The sequence below is a fragment of the Pelecanus crispus genome, chromosome 1 (genome assembly GCF_030463565.1).
Source record: "Pelecanus crispus isolate bPelCri1 chromosome 1, bPelCri1.pri, whole genome shotgun sequence".
Lineage (NCBI taxonomy): Eukaryota > Metazoa > Chordata > Aves > Pelecaniformes > Pelecanidae > Pelecanus > Pelecanus crispus.
Window position 1 is genome coordinate 206,887,710 of NC_134643.1, and position 18,459 is coordinate 206,906,168.

Genomic DNA, 18,459 nt, shown 5'->3' on the forward strand with positions numbered 1-18,459 from the left:
TTCAACCTTATAACATTGCTTCGAGGTATTTTGCACTGAAAGGTGGAATTTTAGAGACTGCTGTGTTTCCTATTATCATCAGACGCACTTCTGAAAGCAAAAGCTTTATGCACTTGGTATAGTCTGCAATGAGTTTGAATACCTGTGTAGTTTCTATGCATGAGTAAAATAACCTCAGCATTATTTTTAAAAAAATCAATTATGAAAGACACTGCAACTTCAAATCCACATTTTTAATGTAAGATACCATATATTCAAAGTATTTCACAAATATTTTATCAAAATCCACTACAAAGATCATCATGGATGAATGTTTTTCTGCTAAAACTTTTAAAAGGAGAAAAAGTTATGAGTGGACCATATGCTATTCTGGAAGCAAATCCTCTCCTAGTTCTTCATCAGCAAAGTCATCTTCCTCAGTTCTTTTTCTTGCAGCCGTTTTTGGTCTTTCTGCTTGTGGGCCAAGTGGATCTATATAGGAGGCATCTAGGGTTTAAATAAATACATTTGAAACAGTTACCTGCAAGTAATTTTAGCTTTGTTTCAAACATACACAATCAAACACAAGAGCGGGTTTTAGCATTACACATCCATAAGGTGTCTTTGAAATGCAGACCAGAAAGAGCATATGAACACTGAAGGAGAACAAGGTACCACATTTGGGAAGCAAGGCATGGCACAAGAGCAAAGTACCTGAGTGCTAGTGATAGAAGCTTCTCTTTTTTTCCTTCCTTCTTTTTTTAAAATAAATTTCTCTTTATTTTATTACAGTCTTTAAGTGACAAAAAGACTTTGGAAAAGTGCATGGAACAGAAAGACTGAGGAGTTGGTTAAAGGAAGGGCCTTTTAGGAAGTACCACATTCCACATGGATTTGGGATTTTAAACCCCTTTGAAAAGTCAATCTTAGTGAAGAACTGCTGACTGCAGAACCACAAGAACTAACTAAAGGATGCAGCAGACATATCAAAAGTAATAAATATTTACATGGGCCACATTTCATATTTACAATTACTTTATAGGGAGCTCTGAACAATGAAGCTAAAGCCATTCTTCACATTTATTTCATGGGGAAAATGTTTTCCTAATTGTCCAGTTATACATGCTCTTCCAATAACTTATTTTTTCCATCTCCTCTCTCTTTGAGGGCCAGGGAAGTAAAAAGGTATAAAATGCCCACTTGCCTATTTCTTTACTGCCACTACTTTCATAGGGTTCACTTGTTCCCGGCAAAGCTTTTAGTTTGGCACTCAGTCTTTCCCCTTTGGTACCACCACTATCTGGAGGGGAAAAAAAAAGTTGAAGACAAATAACATGCTGCTATGGTCTGTGAAATCATGATAAAAGAAGACATAAATTCAGCTACTATCTGTCAAACAAGATTTGGATGAAACCATCTTTTCATGATGAATACAGTACTCATTTGTAGTAGCGGTCATTAAAACACAATGGACACTGTGTCCACACATGTGTGTGTGTGAATTTTTTTTTTTTAAATGTATACAGCCTTATTTACTTTGGTGTAGACACATTAAAATATTTCTGTTTCAAATGCTGACATTTCAGTTGCTTATAAATTACAGTCACATTTTGGAGTTAAAATAAGCATGATAAATATAAACACTGTCACAATGTACATGGACATTTCATATGTCTGTGTGCTTACTAATATATTAGTATGATCCACTTGTTGAATGCTCTCAAGGTTAAATACAACACTAACTTTGCTTTTAATTAGAAGAATATATTTGGCATGTGCTGTCTGCATGGCAGGCAGGCACAGTTCATGTATACAGACCATCCTGGCCCTGCATCTTGCTGTAAACACTGTGCTGGCAGCTCAGTTTGCAGCGGGGCCCCAAGGAATGTGTCGGCTCTGAGGGCTGCCTCGTGCCCAGACAACGTCAGATTAACATTCTCTTGCCACAGCAGTACTCCAGACACTTTAAATATTCTGTTCACCTCTGAATCTCTTTTTCACATTCATGGCAAGCTTTCAATCTAGTCTGCTACAACAAATTTTTATGCATTTTTTTTCTCCTAGGAGAAAGCGCTTCATGTTTGGCTTGGTGTATTTACAAGGCAGGACATGCCATGCTGCCAAATACAAACATGCTCATTTACAACATGAAACAATGCTGTTATTAAAAGTCCTCCAACTGTAAGGAGGAAAAATGGGTTTCATTCAGCAAACATTAATTACAAAGTCTGGACTTGGCGACACATTTCCATTGTCTTATTTACTATAAATGTTCTTTTTATAAATATTGTTACTATTTAAAAAAAAAAATCTTCCACAAAGATGACAAGCCTTTACTTCTCTATAAATACTACTGCAGATTTCAGTTTACTCAGCCCTGAGCTGGAAGAGAATGTCTCTCCTCCAAGAAAGATCTAATACATACAGTCACATGTCAAACAGTTAATGTTTACAAGACACAGATTACTGTTGAAACTTCAAAGCAAGAACAATCTATTTTAATGTACACCAACCTGCCTTGGATCAATTCTCATTGACAGGTTCCATGGAAGAAGTGAATGCTTAATGAAGGATTTGAAGAAACTGAAAGAAATCAATGGGTTTGATCGAGGGTGCTCAACCAAAGGGCTGTAAAATTACAAAAGGGCTGCCTCTTGATTTCAGTGGGCTTTGGACAGGCCTGCACAACAAGGAGGTGAGTGCTGAGCTTCAAAGATGGTGTGGATGAAAACATTTTGAGGACAGTTTACAGGAGAATACAAAATGTTTAACAGGGAGAGAAAGAGTAGGATAGGAGTAGGCACAGAGTCTTGTGCAATGGAAAATAAGTAATTTACAAAATAATGAATAATAATAAATAATAATAAAGAAGCAGTAAGGAGATGCAAAGACAGGAATGATACAGCAGAAACTACACTAGCGGAAGACTGAACTAGTCAACAAAACTCCACAGGTTTAATTGGTTGGTTCCAGAAAGGAAGAACTGGGTGTAATGAAAATAGAAGAGGAAGATGGCATATCAAAAGTTTTCAACTGTGAAGGAGGAAAACACATGGGGTTTAGTGATACTACCAGAGAAAGGTGAAAGATTTTACATTAACTAAAAGAAGAAAAAAAAAAAGGATGGTAGACAAACCAAAATGGCTGGGATAAACGTAATACCCACAAGTTACCTGTACATATTACTGCCCTAAAACAAGCAGTTGAAAACAGAAGCTTTCTTGGGCATCCTAGGGCACTTAAGTTTTATTAGGGCTACATCCAAGAAGGCAATGAAGCAGTAAGTCCAAAATTTGAAGCCAAATATTCCCCCTTTTCTCTCCTCATCTAGTGGATGTCCAACCCTTGAAGTATCTAAACCTCACCAACTGCCCCCCCTGCATAGCTTTGAAGTTCCTTAAGCACTTACTGCTATGACTGTGTTGTCCAAAATGGCCATTCTGAGCAGCAAGACACCTGCAGGATGTTCAGCATTTGACCTTGGTGCCTAAGCTCCCTTTTCTGTTTATGAGCCAATGCAGTAAATGGAATTGTGAGTGCTGTTACAGTAAGCAAATGTGGCTGTTCACAAAAATGTACCTTTTTGGGATTCAGACTTGATTCAGTTGCCCAAACGCATTATTTACTGCATTTAATGAATGGAACCGACTCACCAAAGGGTTAGATTAATGCTAGAAGTAGTGCAAGGGAAGCACCAAGAATATATGACCAGGAATGGGAAAGAAAAGAAGTGCTGAGGGAGGCTGGACTGTTCTTTCCAGAAGCAGCAAGTTATTTGATCAGTACGTCCTACCTTGACTAAATGCACCCTGGGAAAAACTATGAGGAGTAAGTGTCTATGGGCACAGTGACCTCTTAACACTCAAGCAGTAAGAACATATGGATGCCTTACTAGATTAGATTAAAGATCTATCTAAACTGGCTTATTGTCCATACAAAAGAACAAGAAGATGTTTAGGGAAGAGCATCATAAGAGCAAGCATGTACAGTAGCTCTCCAAGAATAATTTCCTAGCCTCCAACAATTTGTGAATCAAGCATGTGTTAGGGGGAAGGGGGCTGCTCTTCACATTTAATAATGAATTGATTGATTTATTCTCCAAGAACTTGTTCAGCCTTCCCTTGAGCCCCTGTGAAATTTTTGCATCTGTAACAACCTGAGCTAAGGAGTTCCACCTTTCATTTAGTCTGAACCTACCAATCTAGCCCCACCTCACCACAGAAAGGAGCACCCTACTCCTTCTGCCCTGCATCGCACCCCCCTCCACATGCTGTCAAGTGGAAGCAGGCTGTGCTGGAGCAGGTTACTGATATGTTTAAAACTAGCCTAATGAAAACTTTTTCTCAAGTGGATCAGCAAAGTAATGCAGCTCACCTTACCTCTGTACAACCATTATATCTACAGCAAGAGTGAAGGGAAGGTTAACATCTCTTCTGGTAGCAGCCCACAGTTAGCTTAAATTAAGCTAACATGCAAAACCACATCAAGTCTCCATGGACTGCACTATGCTCGGGGCATACCAAAAAATGTGGAAGAAGAGCATCTTTCATTTTAAAGTATATCTGGAAGAGAATAAGAGGTGGTTGACACCATCTACCTTACACAGAGATGTCAGACAGCAGCTCAGGAAGCGAGAGGTCTGGCTTCAATGCCTGCCTTCACCTGAGGGAGTTCAAACCCCCAGCTCCATCTTTCCAGAGGAATGTCCTAGTTGCTGAGCCATTTGGGGTAAGGCTTTTCTTGACACTCTGCCATGGGATACAGGATTTGGCTGCCAATATGGCAACTATTAAAAATTCTGCTGACCATATGACATGATCTGCCAGAAGTTTAGATCTCATCTTGAAATTACTTTTTGTAGTTCTATTTGCAGATAAATGATCTATATGTTTTTATTCAGTATACACACATAATTTGGCCAAAGATTTTACACACATTCCAGCTTTTGGATTATGGGAATGAAACTAACTTTTGCTGAAGTAATACACAGAATAAAACCAAAGGTAACATTGGGACAAAGGACAATAATAAAAACTCTGGATGAAAGGCTTTTTTTGTAGAGTTTTTCTCTACTAATAGTACAGCTTTCAGTCTTATCTGATAGCACTTGCAATCAAAGGACTACAGGTAGACATTTCTCAAACTGCAAATGAATTCTATCTGCATTACTCTGGTAACTGTACAAACACATGCTCCTAATTAAATGAAGTTTTTGCATAAGGGAAGACCAGTGCTGAACTAAATTGCTCTCTGTATCCAGGAAAACCTTCACTGCAATTAATACATGTTCATTATTTACTTACTTATTGTACTTTTATTTAAAAGTATGTTATTACTGTAGCTTGTGTGGAAGCCAGTCCCAGTGTACTCCTCTGGGTTCATAATGTGGACACATAGACATAAACTGACTGCAGGAACATGGCTCCAGATTTCAGTTGAAAAAGCAACAGGAACGGATTAAGCAGCGCTGTTCAATATATTTTCAAAATCTGATTTATAAATATATTTACTCTGTAAAATGATTATACTTGAGACTTGGATTATCATGCTGACATTATCTTTCCCTCAGTCTGTGTGCAATAGCATTAACTGGGAGCTATACATATAAAGACATAAATAATATACATGCTGGTATCTGTTACACTGCATTCCTTCCTCTCATCTGTTTAAAAGTCATGCCCGTAATGTTATATTTAGGATATTTAATTAAATTATTGTATTATAATATGTTCTGTTCATTCAGTTTTCTTCAACTTCCATACAAAACTAACCTGAACTAATTCCTCCACATACAATTTAAAAAAAGAATTAAAGTATAAAACTTATTTTTAAAAAAAAAGGTTAACTTTATATGGCAGAATAATGAATAAAGCAACATTCTACAAAATTAATCCTATTTTGGAATAGTCCTATTTTAAGCAGTGGTATCTAGCAAAAAAGATTCTAAATCTTTCTAAGTGTTTCTGTACTTCCTACTTAGAAGATAGCTGTGTGTATATCACTTCAACCCATAGAATCTATGACTTTGTATTTATTATTTAAAGGACTCTCACTAGTTGCAATGACAGTGATGAGACTACTGCATCAGAAATTCCTTCAGTATCACAAATGACATAAATTAGAATTTTTAGCACCATTTTACTCATCAGGAAAAGATATCAAAAGGTAAGGTTGTTTGGTAATCTACCTCTGTAAAATGTTTACATAACAAAGTGCATAGCGGGCTAATGCTTTTAAAGACTACAGATGCTTCACTAAATCCAGAATGCATTTAAATGCAGCTCTGTGTATCTTTCATATTTGGGATGAAGATACCATTACTGGAGAAGAAAGGGCTTCGGTTTAGTTTTACCAAAGAGAACAGCAAGTTCAGTGTAGCAAGTAGGGTATTATATTAAAACTGAGAGACAGCATGGGAAGCAGATGCAATTTTTGACTCCACTGCAGTTCATTTTGATTTGAAATTTTGTAGAATGAAAATTGTTTATGGTGTGTCAGTTCAGCAAACTCCTTAGGTAAGTTCAGATGCAGAAAACAGATTAAGATGTTATCTTCACTCAGATATTTTCCCTGTCCATTTAGTAAAAAAACTTTTTTTTTTTTTTTGCACACACAGGCAATGGAACCATCCCACAATGATTTGTAATTAATGAGGCATCAACAGGCACACAAAGCCTAGAAAATACAAGTGATCCTGAAGTCCTGGCTGCAGGGCAACAGAGCCTGTATCACAGTCAAGATTATTTGGGATGCTTACAGCCCTAACATCTATAATGTGCTTCCATATTATATGAGGAGATCCCTATCAGCTGGTAAAGGATGTTTGATTATGGGATGTTTGTTTGGTATGGACAAACCCATTTCTCCACTGACATCGTCACAGGTGAAATGAACAAGGGAGAAGACACCTAAATTATTCTCGCATGGTTTCCTTCCCAAATTCATCTGGACAGGCTTAGGTAACATGGAGAATGCAAAGTGCTCAGCCTTTCATCTTCTGAATTCAACACTGCTTCTTTGGGCTCCTGTCCGAGACTGCATGGCTCCTCTCATCCAGTACAAAACTCCCCTCTCATCCACTACAAAACTCCCCATTCAGAGAGCAGGGCAAATGCAGAGACCAAGTAAACACTGCTATGGTAACGTATTCTTTAAAGTCATACTTTCCCTTATCTATGAAAAGCTTTATGCTATTGAACAGTAAAAATCTCTTAGGGCAGTAAAAACCACAGTGTCCTAACTTCCAAATTCTGGATGTTACTATCACATCTCTGCAAAACACAGAAAAGTGAGCATGAAAACAAGAAAAGATTGTTGCAAAGGAAATCTTTGAGAACTGCCTAAACTCAGATGTACTGTTAGCTCCCTTCAGGGTTTTGCCTTTTTTTGGTGGTGTTTCCCCCCGGCGCCTTTTTTTCTTTGTCCTTTTTTAAATTAAAAAGAATTTTAAGGGAGCGTACCAATGACATCTGCTTCCAACATGAATCAAAAAGATAGAAAATCATAAATCTGATATTCGTGGGGAGAAGAAAATTTCACATTTCATAATAAGAGCGAACAAATGTGTTCAATTTTGGGTAGGCATTTTAAATTTAATGACTATTCTTTTCACAAGACAAGACCAGACTTCAACTCACACTGATACAGATGTCAGTTTTCTTGGTTTCCCTTTTTCCATTCTGCCTACCATTCATGCATACACTAATCATATTCTTCAAATTATGCTTTGGTGCATCTCAGGCACCTTCTAGTTTAATTTATATTGGCAAAAGTAGTAGGTGTCCTATTAAGTACAAACCCTGCTGATTTAGTTCTCTTTCCTCTTAGCTTCCTCTTTAAAAGCAATTTTAGATCATATTTCCTGAAACAAGGAAGCCCAAATTACTAATACGCCTAATAACTATATAGGGACAAAATACTTGGGGGGAAAAAAAAAAATCTGTTATGAATGCCAACAAGTACAGGGACAGTGAGCTGGTAAGAGGAAAGAAATAAAACATGCATCATACCTAAAATATTTGGAGTGCATACACACTTCATTTAGCTAGTAAGTACTTTAATTTAGCTAGTAAGTACTAAACTAAGGAGAATTCTATGCTTCACCGGCTTCAGTAATGATGGCAAATCCCTCATACAGTGTAGGAAAATGATCCCTTTTGGTCTTGGCAACGCCACTGGAAAAGATTAATCTTAAAATGTATACAAATGTTGGGGTTTTTTTTATTTTGAAACCATTCATTTATCAAAAGTGTACTAAGATTCTGAAATAAAATAACCCATGTTTATATTTGATATGTGTCTTCACACAGGCCATGTACAGAAATTTCTTACACTGCAAAATATGGACTCATAACCCAGGTGAATAATGCCAAGCATTGGACAAAATAATATTTGGCTCTTTGGGTTTCTCTCAGTCATCCTCAGTAAAAGGCAGACAAACTACAACTTAGTCCTTAACATCTGTTGCTGTGAGTGTGCAGCTTCTTCACTGATAGGGTTCTCCAGAGTCAACATTACTAGTTAAAAAATGCATAATGCCTTTGACTCCTTCTAAAAATATATATAAGTAATACATGTCACCAAAACTTTTAATTAGGAATCCCAGCAGAAAACTAACTCCAGACTCCATACAGGACCTTCTCTGTACCTCTGCTTGTTTGCAGAGTCATTTCCAGAAAGGTTGGATCTTTGGCACTGAATTTGTATAATGGAGACTTCTCAAACATGCTCTTAAACAGAGTTGTTCCCAAACTCTGTTTTTTTCCATTCTTTCATGAATTTGACAAAATATCTTGAGCAACAATCTAAGAATTACTGATAGGACAAATTCTAGGTCAATTCTGACCCTGCTTACCCTCTCATCCTCTTTATGTTAGCATCCTAAATGTCTGCATTTGCTCTTCTCCCATTACTCTAGTTATGGGGGGAAAGAGTAATACCTTGGAATTACTAGAGCTTGCAGCCAAAGTCCCTCATGCCTTCAGCTTTGGTGGGGAGGGGAAGGGATGTTTTCTATTTTTTAAAAAAAAGACAACTTTCCATAGATATTTCTGTCTTTAGAAGTATTGACAAACTGGTAGTTTGGGGGATTGATGTTGTCTTAGCATCTTTCCAGCTTGGTTGTTATTTATATCCTCTTTTGCTAAATTACTGACTCTCTCCTGATAACATGCCCCCTTTTCACTAATGAGGATAGGGATAATTACAAAATACAGCGGTAAGAAAAGAGACCTTTTGTGCCATTTGGCTGTATGCCTGATGCAATGTTTTGCACAGCTGTAAATACCATTGCCTGCTACCAACACTGCTCTTCATTTCTATTTATTATAAGCCAAAGTGGATCTCCACTTTATGACAGAAACCAGGTGCCCATGCTGTCCCACACTGCTGTTCTGCTGGCATCTCTAGCTGGCTGCCTGATCATAGGGCTTATGTAACAAATGAGAGTCCAAAAACGTTTCCATCCCTCTCTGTTACCAAAATAAGGAATTTCACCCCAAGAATTACTTTGGCCTGAGTCCCAGAACAGGTAAAATTCAATCCTAGGTGAATGGTGTTTTTTCTACCTATCAAGAAATGATTTAAAAGCTTCTCTAGCGAAACTACTGAGCTGAAAAAGGAATGAGATCTCTCTGAAGCATCCAACACTCATTCTTAACCCTTAAGAGAACCCGGAAGAGCAGTCTTCATAAACGTAACAGCATTCTAAGGTCATCTTAAGATTACACTAGTAATGTCCATGACTTTTCATGACCCTACAGAATTGGATAAATGTAGTAAAGCATCTGCTATGTAGGTGGAGAAATAAAATTGCCAAATAAGGAAAAAAAAGAAACAACAAACCAATAAATTATGGAAGAGAGGCAAGAATTTGTAGGGGGTGTCTTTTTATGAGACCCACCGATATTAAGATAAACCAAATGCAGAACACAAAGAAACCATTTCCTATTTGGGTCAAAATGGATTTTTTTCCAGGTGGCTGAAGTAGCCTGAAGTCTGCTAGTTTCCTTAGAGCAGCAGTGAGGAACAGTTAGGTTTAACATTACTAACATTTCATGGATTTAATAATGGAAGGGAAAAATCATTAGCTCTGCAATATGCAGACTACCTAGTGCAGAAAAAGACAAAGCAGGCCAGTTTCCAGACTTACATTGCTAGAGTTTTACATTTATGAAAGTCAGCATTGTAAATCTATAGGAGCAGAGAGACTTAGAGAGCAAGCTGTCCTCTATGGAAGACTCTAGTACTTCAACTCTGCTACACTGGGAAAAGGGGAAGAAGGATCTCAAAGACAGTATAGGTGTCCTCCTTATTACAGAGCTGGTTGCACAAAATAACCTCTTGAACTTGTAACAAACACCTAACGTAACAGAGCAGATGGTGGGCACAAAATTCCCTTTTCTCCATGTTAAATAAAGACACAATGAATTCCTGTTTTTCACAGCTTACATGTTCTGTTTTTTTATAGTAAATGATTCCTTAAATATTCTAAAGTTAATGGGATAAAATGTTCAAGTCCACAGTATTGAAAACAAGTAGAAATTTAGCTCTAGGAATACACTGCAATCTGTATATAAAACACAAATCTTAGACCAAATCCATGCTACTATACTGATTGAGGTTTCATACAGCAATGAGATAATCAAAAAGTGTGAAACAAAATTTGTGAAGTACTTGCATATTACTCAATGCATATTTGTGTGCATTTCATAATGTAAGGAGCTTTTACAAACACGTTAAGAAAAACTAGTTTCTTTAGGATCCTGACAAATCTGATATTTAAGCAGAGGCATTAAGTACTTACCACCACCAGCATTTCCTTCTCTGCGGCTACGTGCACTGCCATCTCTGCCAGATTTAATGCGCTGGAGAATAGTGAAAAAGGTTTGAAAAGAATAGAACAAAAACCCCATTTAGTAATATGCGTTAGAGATAATTACTGAAAACTCAGCTTATTAACAAAACAGTAGAAGAACATTAAACTAGGCTTATTATGCTGTAACTAATAAACCTTATTTTTTCAATGCACAAAATTGTCCTTAAAATCAGTGTTAAATCCAATGTTTACATAAAACGAGTTCTATGAAATTCAAACAGAATTATCTCAATAAATTATTTTCCTTCAGATAAAATTTATACAAGGAATGTGCATAAAAATAGTTCAGATGTACCTCTACAAAGTACAGCTGAAAAAACAGGCAACATAGCCCTCCTTGCGCAAGTTCAAAGTAGCCTCTGCCTATTAACGTCTTGTAAATCCCACAAGCGTTTTATTATTGTAAAGATTCAAGGGGGGGAAGTAGGGAAATCTATAAAAAGAACTATTCACCCCATAGATCTTAAATTTTGAATACTTGGCACAGCACTGTACTTTACAGCAAAATTTAATTTGCTGTTGAGTGTTAAATGCAAGATAAAGGTGAAGGTAAATACTTTAAAAGCTGTGTTTAAAAAGTCAGCTCTCTTGCACTGAGGAAGGTACCATAAACATCTTCCAGCTGTGTTTTTTTTTAGTGTTATTTGAAAACTTTAACAGTTTATCAAAGCAATACCTTTGTATCACACCGCAGACTTGGCTTCTTCTGGCAAAACACCAAATTTCTCATGCATATATCTTGTCAATTACAAGAAGGTACACCTCAGTGAGGGACTTTTTGATGGGTAGGTACAAAAACTTGGTGTTTAAAGCACTCAGCTGTTAATAAAGTAATCTCTGCATCTCGTTTCAAAATACGAATTCAGGATCTGATTAAAACACCTGTGCACACTACCTAACCATGTATTCAGATCAATTACTGGAGCTTCTTCATTCATTTTTCACCAGAAAAATATCATGGAGTCTGGCAAAGTTGGAATGCCACAGAAAAAGTGAAAGAACTTTCAAGATTCATGCCAAAAGAAAAAGGAAGAACCTTTAAATCAAAACTCACAGGAGTCAGACAGGAAAGCAGTGAGCCTAGCGTGAAACGAGGAATGGTCTTGGAGTGATCCAGTCTGGAAACAGAATTTCTCATACTTTTTATTTATTTTGGGAAATCCTCAAGTCTGAAATATGTTGTCTGAATTCAGGATTAAATATCCCATTCACAGTCCAGTGAAGTAGCATATATCAGTCCTTCAGGAAGCATGTTCAGACTCTCCAAATGTTAAATGACTGACAAGTCTGCCAGTGGAAGCTCAGCTTCTCTCTGCCAGAGGGAAATGGTCCCTATATGATAGTGCCCTCATGGCATTTACATCCTAGGACTTACTAGGATTTACACCCTACTCCCAAAATATTATAGAAGTACTACAGCTTATGTGTATGACTAATTCCTGTAAAGTTCCAAGTGAGTAGTTCATAAGTCATCCCACACTAAAAGCAGACATTTAAAATAGGTCCAATGATTTCCACCCTAAAAATGCCTATTTCTCTCCCATAACTGCAAAAGAAATTTAGGGTGATTAGTCCAGATGGAGATGCCTGAAGGTAAAGGCAGTAAGTCCCCCAGTGTTTGCACCTATCAACACTGCTTCACACCACACCCAGTCAGTCCCTCATTTTCAGTCATTAAGTTTGCTTAACAGATATAAATAGTAATATGTGTATACATCAGTGCCAAGAAAGTTGTGTGAACTTTTACACTATTACCTGTCTTTTTTAAACTGAAACATGAAAAAGATCAATGCAGTAAAAAAACCCAAACCAAAACAAAACCAAAACAAACATATGAAGGTTACAGTAAAAATCCAATGCTGTGAGAGGCAGGGAGAAACATTTCTACAGGGAATGAACCCCACAGATGTTCCCAGATTCTTGGCTGGAAGTATTTAACAACTTGTCCATATTCGAGAATTGCGTGAAATAAGTACTCCAGAATATTTATTTTGGTATAAACTCCATGTGGATATACTTATTCTGGAAAAACAATGCCAGAATAGCACATTTTTTTTATAAATTTCTACAGGAAAACAAAGTCTGTGTGCAGACTTTGAAATGTAGTTATATTATGCTAGCATTTATCTATTTCTCTTTACTGGGTGCAATCGAGAAATCATGTGTTAGTCTGAAACTGGGAGCAGGAACTGAACTATATCTGGTATTGCTAACTGAAACCACTGTTCCTATTGGAAACTTAGGTGGTGAAATATTTAAATTTGGTAATTTTAGAACTTGAAAGTATAGTTTATGACTATATGCTCATGGGTGAGAGAATGAATTTCTTAGGACAAAAATACCTAGTAATTTCCAAAGCCAGATGGTAGACATAAGTCTAAAAAACCACACACACACAAAGCAAGCAAGCAAACAAACAAAAAACAAAACCCCAAAACCAGGGGATGGGAACCCACATGCAACACCAATAGCAAAAAGGAACTGCAGGGCTATTGTTTGCAAGACAGCACTGATGTTGAGACTCTGTCACGGAAAGATACCCAACTTCTACTACAGGATACAGTGCATTCTGTAGCATCTTTTTATTCTTAGTGGCTTTGTTCCTTTACATCTACAATGGTGTTGATTTTTAAGAAAACTGGGTCAGTGGGTTCCTTAGGGGGCAGAAAAAGTTGTTCCTTTCCTTGAGGAGACACTGAACTTGGGAGATTTCAGAGCATGGCAGACAAGGGAGCCAGAAGAGGGAGATGGGACATGTCCCCCCATGACAAGGAGCTGCAAGAAGGAGCAAGAAAGCAACAGATCAGGCTTCAGAGATTCTGAAGACAATGTACTAGGAACCACGGGGGCAAAATTTTGCTGCCATTCAGAAACTCACTGAGCTTACCCAAACAAGCTGGAAGCATGGGCCTGCATGAAGTTGACAGAGCCAACAAGAAACCTGTTTTAGTTATTGTTGGTGGTTTGCAGGGGCAGGGGAGTTGTTTTGGTTTGGGTTTCTTCGGGTTTTTTAAACCTACTGCATTTTAGTTTTCTCTGCTTAAAAGAAAATTGGTTTAGTTTAAATTATAATAGAATCAGGCTTATTTTTATTTAAAAGCCTGTTTTCTTTTCTGTGCAGCATGCTATAGGAAAGTCTTTAGGCAGATCTACCTTAAATCTTTGACTAATTAGAAGTGCCATCATAGATACCTTATTCTCCCCTCTACTCCGCTCTCATGAGACTCCATCTGGAGTACTGCATCCAGATCTGGGGTCCCCAATACAAGGAAGACATGGACCTGTTGGAGTGGGTCCAGAGGAGAGCCACAAAATTGATCCGAGGGCTGGAGCACCTCTCCTGTCAGGAAAGGCTGAGAGAGTTGGGGTTGTTCAGCCTGGAGAAGAAAAGGCTCTGGGGAGACCTATTGCAGCCTTTCAATAAGGGGGCTTATAAGAAAGATGGGGACAGAATTTTACCAGGGCCTGTAGTGATAGGACAAGGGGCAACAGTTTTAAACTGAAAGAGGGTAGGCTTAGATTGGACATAAGGAAGAAAGTTTTTATGATGAAGGGGGTGAGACACTGGAACAGACTCCCCAGACGAGCTGTGGATGCCCCATCATTAGAACTGTTCAAGGTCAGGTTGGACGGGACTTTGAGCAACCTCATCTAGTAAAAGACGTCCCTGACCATGGCAGGAGGGTAGACTAGGTGATCTTTATGGGTCCCTTCCAACCCAAACCATTCTATGATTCTGCTTTGCAAGGTTAGTTTTGTGACAGGATAGAGTCACCAGACTCTTAAACAGGAACACTTAAATGTAATACACAGAGTGAGCTTTCCATATATCATGGCTGAACTATGATCACTATTAAAGTCTGAACAGTCTAAAACAACTACGCAATAACTTATTCTACCACGCATCTGTACTGGATTCCATTGATATCTCTGTCATTCAGGTACTACTCAATGAAGTCTCTTAATACAATGTAGTCAGAATGAAAAAAAATCACATAATTTAAACATAATTTCTGTATTACTAAAAATCTTAAATAACTTAGATGATTTAATCTTTTAAATATTTTACTGGTAACTTTTTCCCCACCAGAAAGTACAGAAATGTGTTCAGGAAAGCTCAGGCTTCCAACATGAAATAAACACAAAGAGATGTGACAACTTGATTTTTTTTTTTTTTAAAACATATTGCAACATTAAGTTTCTTAAAGGAAAAAAGTGTTTTCCTTAGAATCCTCAACATTTGCAGATCTACGGTACATAATTAACACCTTCAGTGTAAAAAATGCTGGAATTACATGCAAGGCAATAGATAACCTCTCCATCTCCAGGGACCTCTCTCTTACCAACTATAAAATAATCCAGTTTTAACCGGTTTCATCTCTGAGCTTTCCCAAGTAAAGCACTGAGGTATCGGAAGTTACGGTAAAGAACTATGTATATCACTGACATTGAACTGATATTCCCTAGAAACTAAGCAAAGCCTGTTTAACCCATTTCAGAGAGATCGTTTAATTATGGGTTTTGCAGAATAGGAACATTAGTTCTGGTCATCCATTTTGCTTACTGATACCATTATGGAGGAGACATGGAGGAATATTAGCCCCACTACATTTGTGGACTGCTTTCAATTAGTCCCCGAACGTAAGGTTGTAGCATAAATTTGGAATCCTTTGATCAGTGTTTCCCTTTGTGAGTTTCATTTTTAAAATGTCCCAGTGTACATGTGCATACTCAGACTCTCTGGAATTGAAGTAAAAGTAATTGAGGATGCATTTACACATTATCTGACATCAAAAGGGAGCCAGTAAGTATTACTAGGAGTAGAGTAAATTAGGTAAAGACTTAATATGTCCTAATGTGAGTAGGTAGCTTTGAGGCAACTCACTGGATAGGAAGAGCAAGCTTGAACACTTTGCAGCTCAACAGCACAGATAATGCTTTCCAAACAAGAAGCTGATTTTCATTTTAAAATCCTACTTTATCACAGGAATAGCAAGAAAACAATGCATGCGCATGCACACACACACACACGCTCACTCCTCTGAACAGAACACAAGGTACTATCTCATACCTTTCATAGCCTGTAGCTTTTCCGTGGAAATCTTTCTCAGTTTAAAAACTGGCACTAACATGAATAATTTACTTCTACCTATGTAATCTGTTGCTGTTGCAGCTTAATATATAGCAAAAAGCAGTTCTAGTACATAGACAAATTCTTAGGCTTCCCTTCTCTCCCTACAGTCGCATTATTACTTGGCTCATAAATATATTTTATACAGTTTGGCAAATAAGTAGGAAAGACGACATTCCAGAGACATTGAATTATGCAGGTGGCTCCAGCATTCCCATCACATCCACATACCCTGTCTTTCACTAGTATTTAAAATCACAGAAAATCCTGTGCTCAAAAAACATTCAGACAGATAAAAGGCTGATCAGCAATTTAAAACTAAAAAACCAAGACCCACAAGACACAAGCCTCTCTAAACCAGGAAGTTAATACACATTTTATCTTGAAGTATTGTAAACACTATTTTAGCTTCATCTATGTACATAGTGATACTGTATAATCACAGAAAGAAACAAGCTTACCTGCTCTCTTATTTCTTTCAATTTTTCCACTTTCTTGAGCTTTGTCATATATTCCTGGACTTCTTTCAGCCCCATATCTGTGCAGAGACGAACTAAAAATCGGAGGCCTAATTGAAAAGCAAAACATTGTTAAAAAAAAAAAAAAAAAAAAAAGGCTTACAAGAAGGTCAAACTGCAAGTGAACCCTAACAGAACTGGACATACAGAATGGCAAACAACGCAAATAACTGGGAATACAAGGTCACTCTAGTCCAGTATCACGACGCAAGTTGTGATATTTTGCAAATAATTCAACATTTTCTGTGATGCCATGTCTATATCCATGAACCGTACAAATACCATTTATATATGTGGAAGGCACAAGATACACTTAACTCATCTGACTCAGAACTCTTGATATCAGCAAAATATTTTGGAAACTGGAAAGCATAATAATGATACCAAGTTATTACTGAGGAGCCACCATCAATAGAATTTTGTTGAAAACAATTTTACAAGTAGCAAGTGAATCAGAACAGTTTGGATTTTTCTGTTGCTGTGGTTGATTTTTTAAAGATTAGTATTTATAGAATTAAAAAACCCCAACAAACCAGACATGAAGATCGACTATAAATGTATGATGGAATGAAAAGAACCCCTAAAACCAGTCTGAGACACTATACCAAACTCAGGAATAGCAACAATGTTTTCAATGTGTTTGTCAACATCCCTTTGAAAGAACTGTCTCTGAAGCAGGAACAAGCATGGCATGATCCATTACCCTCCTGACTGCTTTCACAAATATGTTATTTTCTTTTTGTGCTAAGTTAGTTTTCTGCTGGTTTAGGGAGCTGAACTAAGGGATCAGATACCAGCATAAGTAAGATGGTTGGGAGCACATGGCCAGGGAGGGATGAGTGAAGAACTATTGTTTCATCAGCAGCAAACTTTTAAATCAGTTCAACTGGCTTGGCTAACTCCTGCCTCCGTTTTGTAATTTGTAGAAACTACATTCAGAAAAATATTAGCATTATAAAAGGTTTACTAAAAACTCAATGGTCAATATTTGTGACCAATACGAACATGATATTTTGCTTATAACTTTGAGGAGTCATAGTATTGAATTTCTCTTGTACAACAGCGCTGTATGATTCCTTTTTAAAAAAGCAATAGGTTTGTTAAAGCAGAACAATACAATTTTATTTTAAAATACAGTGAATGTTCTTCCCACGTAGCATTTAAAAGCATAGTCTTGTTGGCAACAACCTCGTATTTTGGAATTAGTGAGGCACCGTGTGGGATATAAGAGGATGCTTTCACAACCAGTGACAATCCTATTTTCTATAGGACTTCTTCATTTAGAGTACAGGTGTGACTGACTCTGCAAAACGTCTTACTCTTCAAAGTTATGTTTCCTGTAGTTTAGTTTGAAATTGTCTATGGATTTTCTAGAGACTGGTTGACCAACTATACTTAAAAACCCAACAACAAAATCTCACCCTCTTTTGGAAGGCCTGGCTTTGGTAAAACTTAACAATAAGATTTTCTTATATCTAGAAACTTACAGCAGGGTTTCAACTAACAGGGACTAGAAGTAAAACACATATATTTTATCATAAGAAAGATTAAATAAGTAACAGGAAGTTATAAAATTTATAAAATTAACACTAAATTATAAACTTTATAAAGTATGTATGAGAAAGAACTCAACCAATCCGCTACAGTTAAAAGTTTATTTTCATCTCTCTTCTTCAGCATTACCCTAATATTTCTTAAATCATGCTTTAGTGTTGCCACAGAAAACATGCAGCATTAGCATGAGTAAAAATGTTAGTTCATGAAAATATTTTCATATGAAAAATACTTACATCATACAATTACTAACACACATATTCAATGTAACAAAGTTTCCTTTGATAGTTGTACCACTCAGTGAAACAACTTACATTCAACATTCTCTGGGAATTTTCTGTGAATGACTTTGTATTTCTCCAGAGCTTTCTGGTAGTTACCTGCAAAGAAAACAAACATCT

The 18,459-nt window shown here is 37.1% G+C and overlaps 1 protein-coding gene across 4 annotated transcripts in view; it reads right to left on the reverse strand.

The window, feature by feature from the left end:
* Positions 1-364: 364 nt before the first annotated feature.
* Positions 365-18,459, reverse strand: part of IFT88 (intraflagellar transport 88) — a 51,966-nt gene continuing 33,871 nt past the window's right edge. For 2 of the 4 annotated variants that reach the window (XM_075715434.1, XM_075715426.1), the window contains 4 exons: positions 18,373-18,438; positions 16,448-16,554; positions 10,784-10,844; positions 365-486 (listed from right to left, as the gene is read on the reverse strand). In XM_075715434.1, the coding sequence (XP_075571549.1) occupies positions 365-486; positions 10,784-10,844; positions 16,448-16,554; positions 18,373-18,438 (356 nt within the window). Of the gene's footprint in view, positions 487-1,183; positions 1,280-10,783; positions 10,845-16,447; positions 16,555-18,372; positions 18,439-18,459 lie in introns of all 4 variants that reach the window. The other 2 variants (XM_075715442.1, XM_075715417.1) reach the window with 2 other exon arrangements.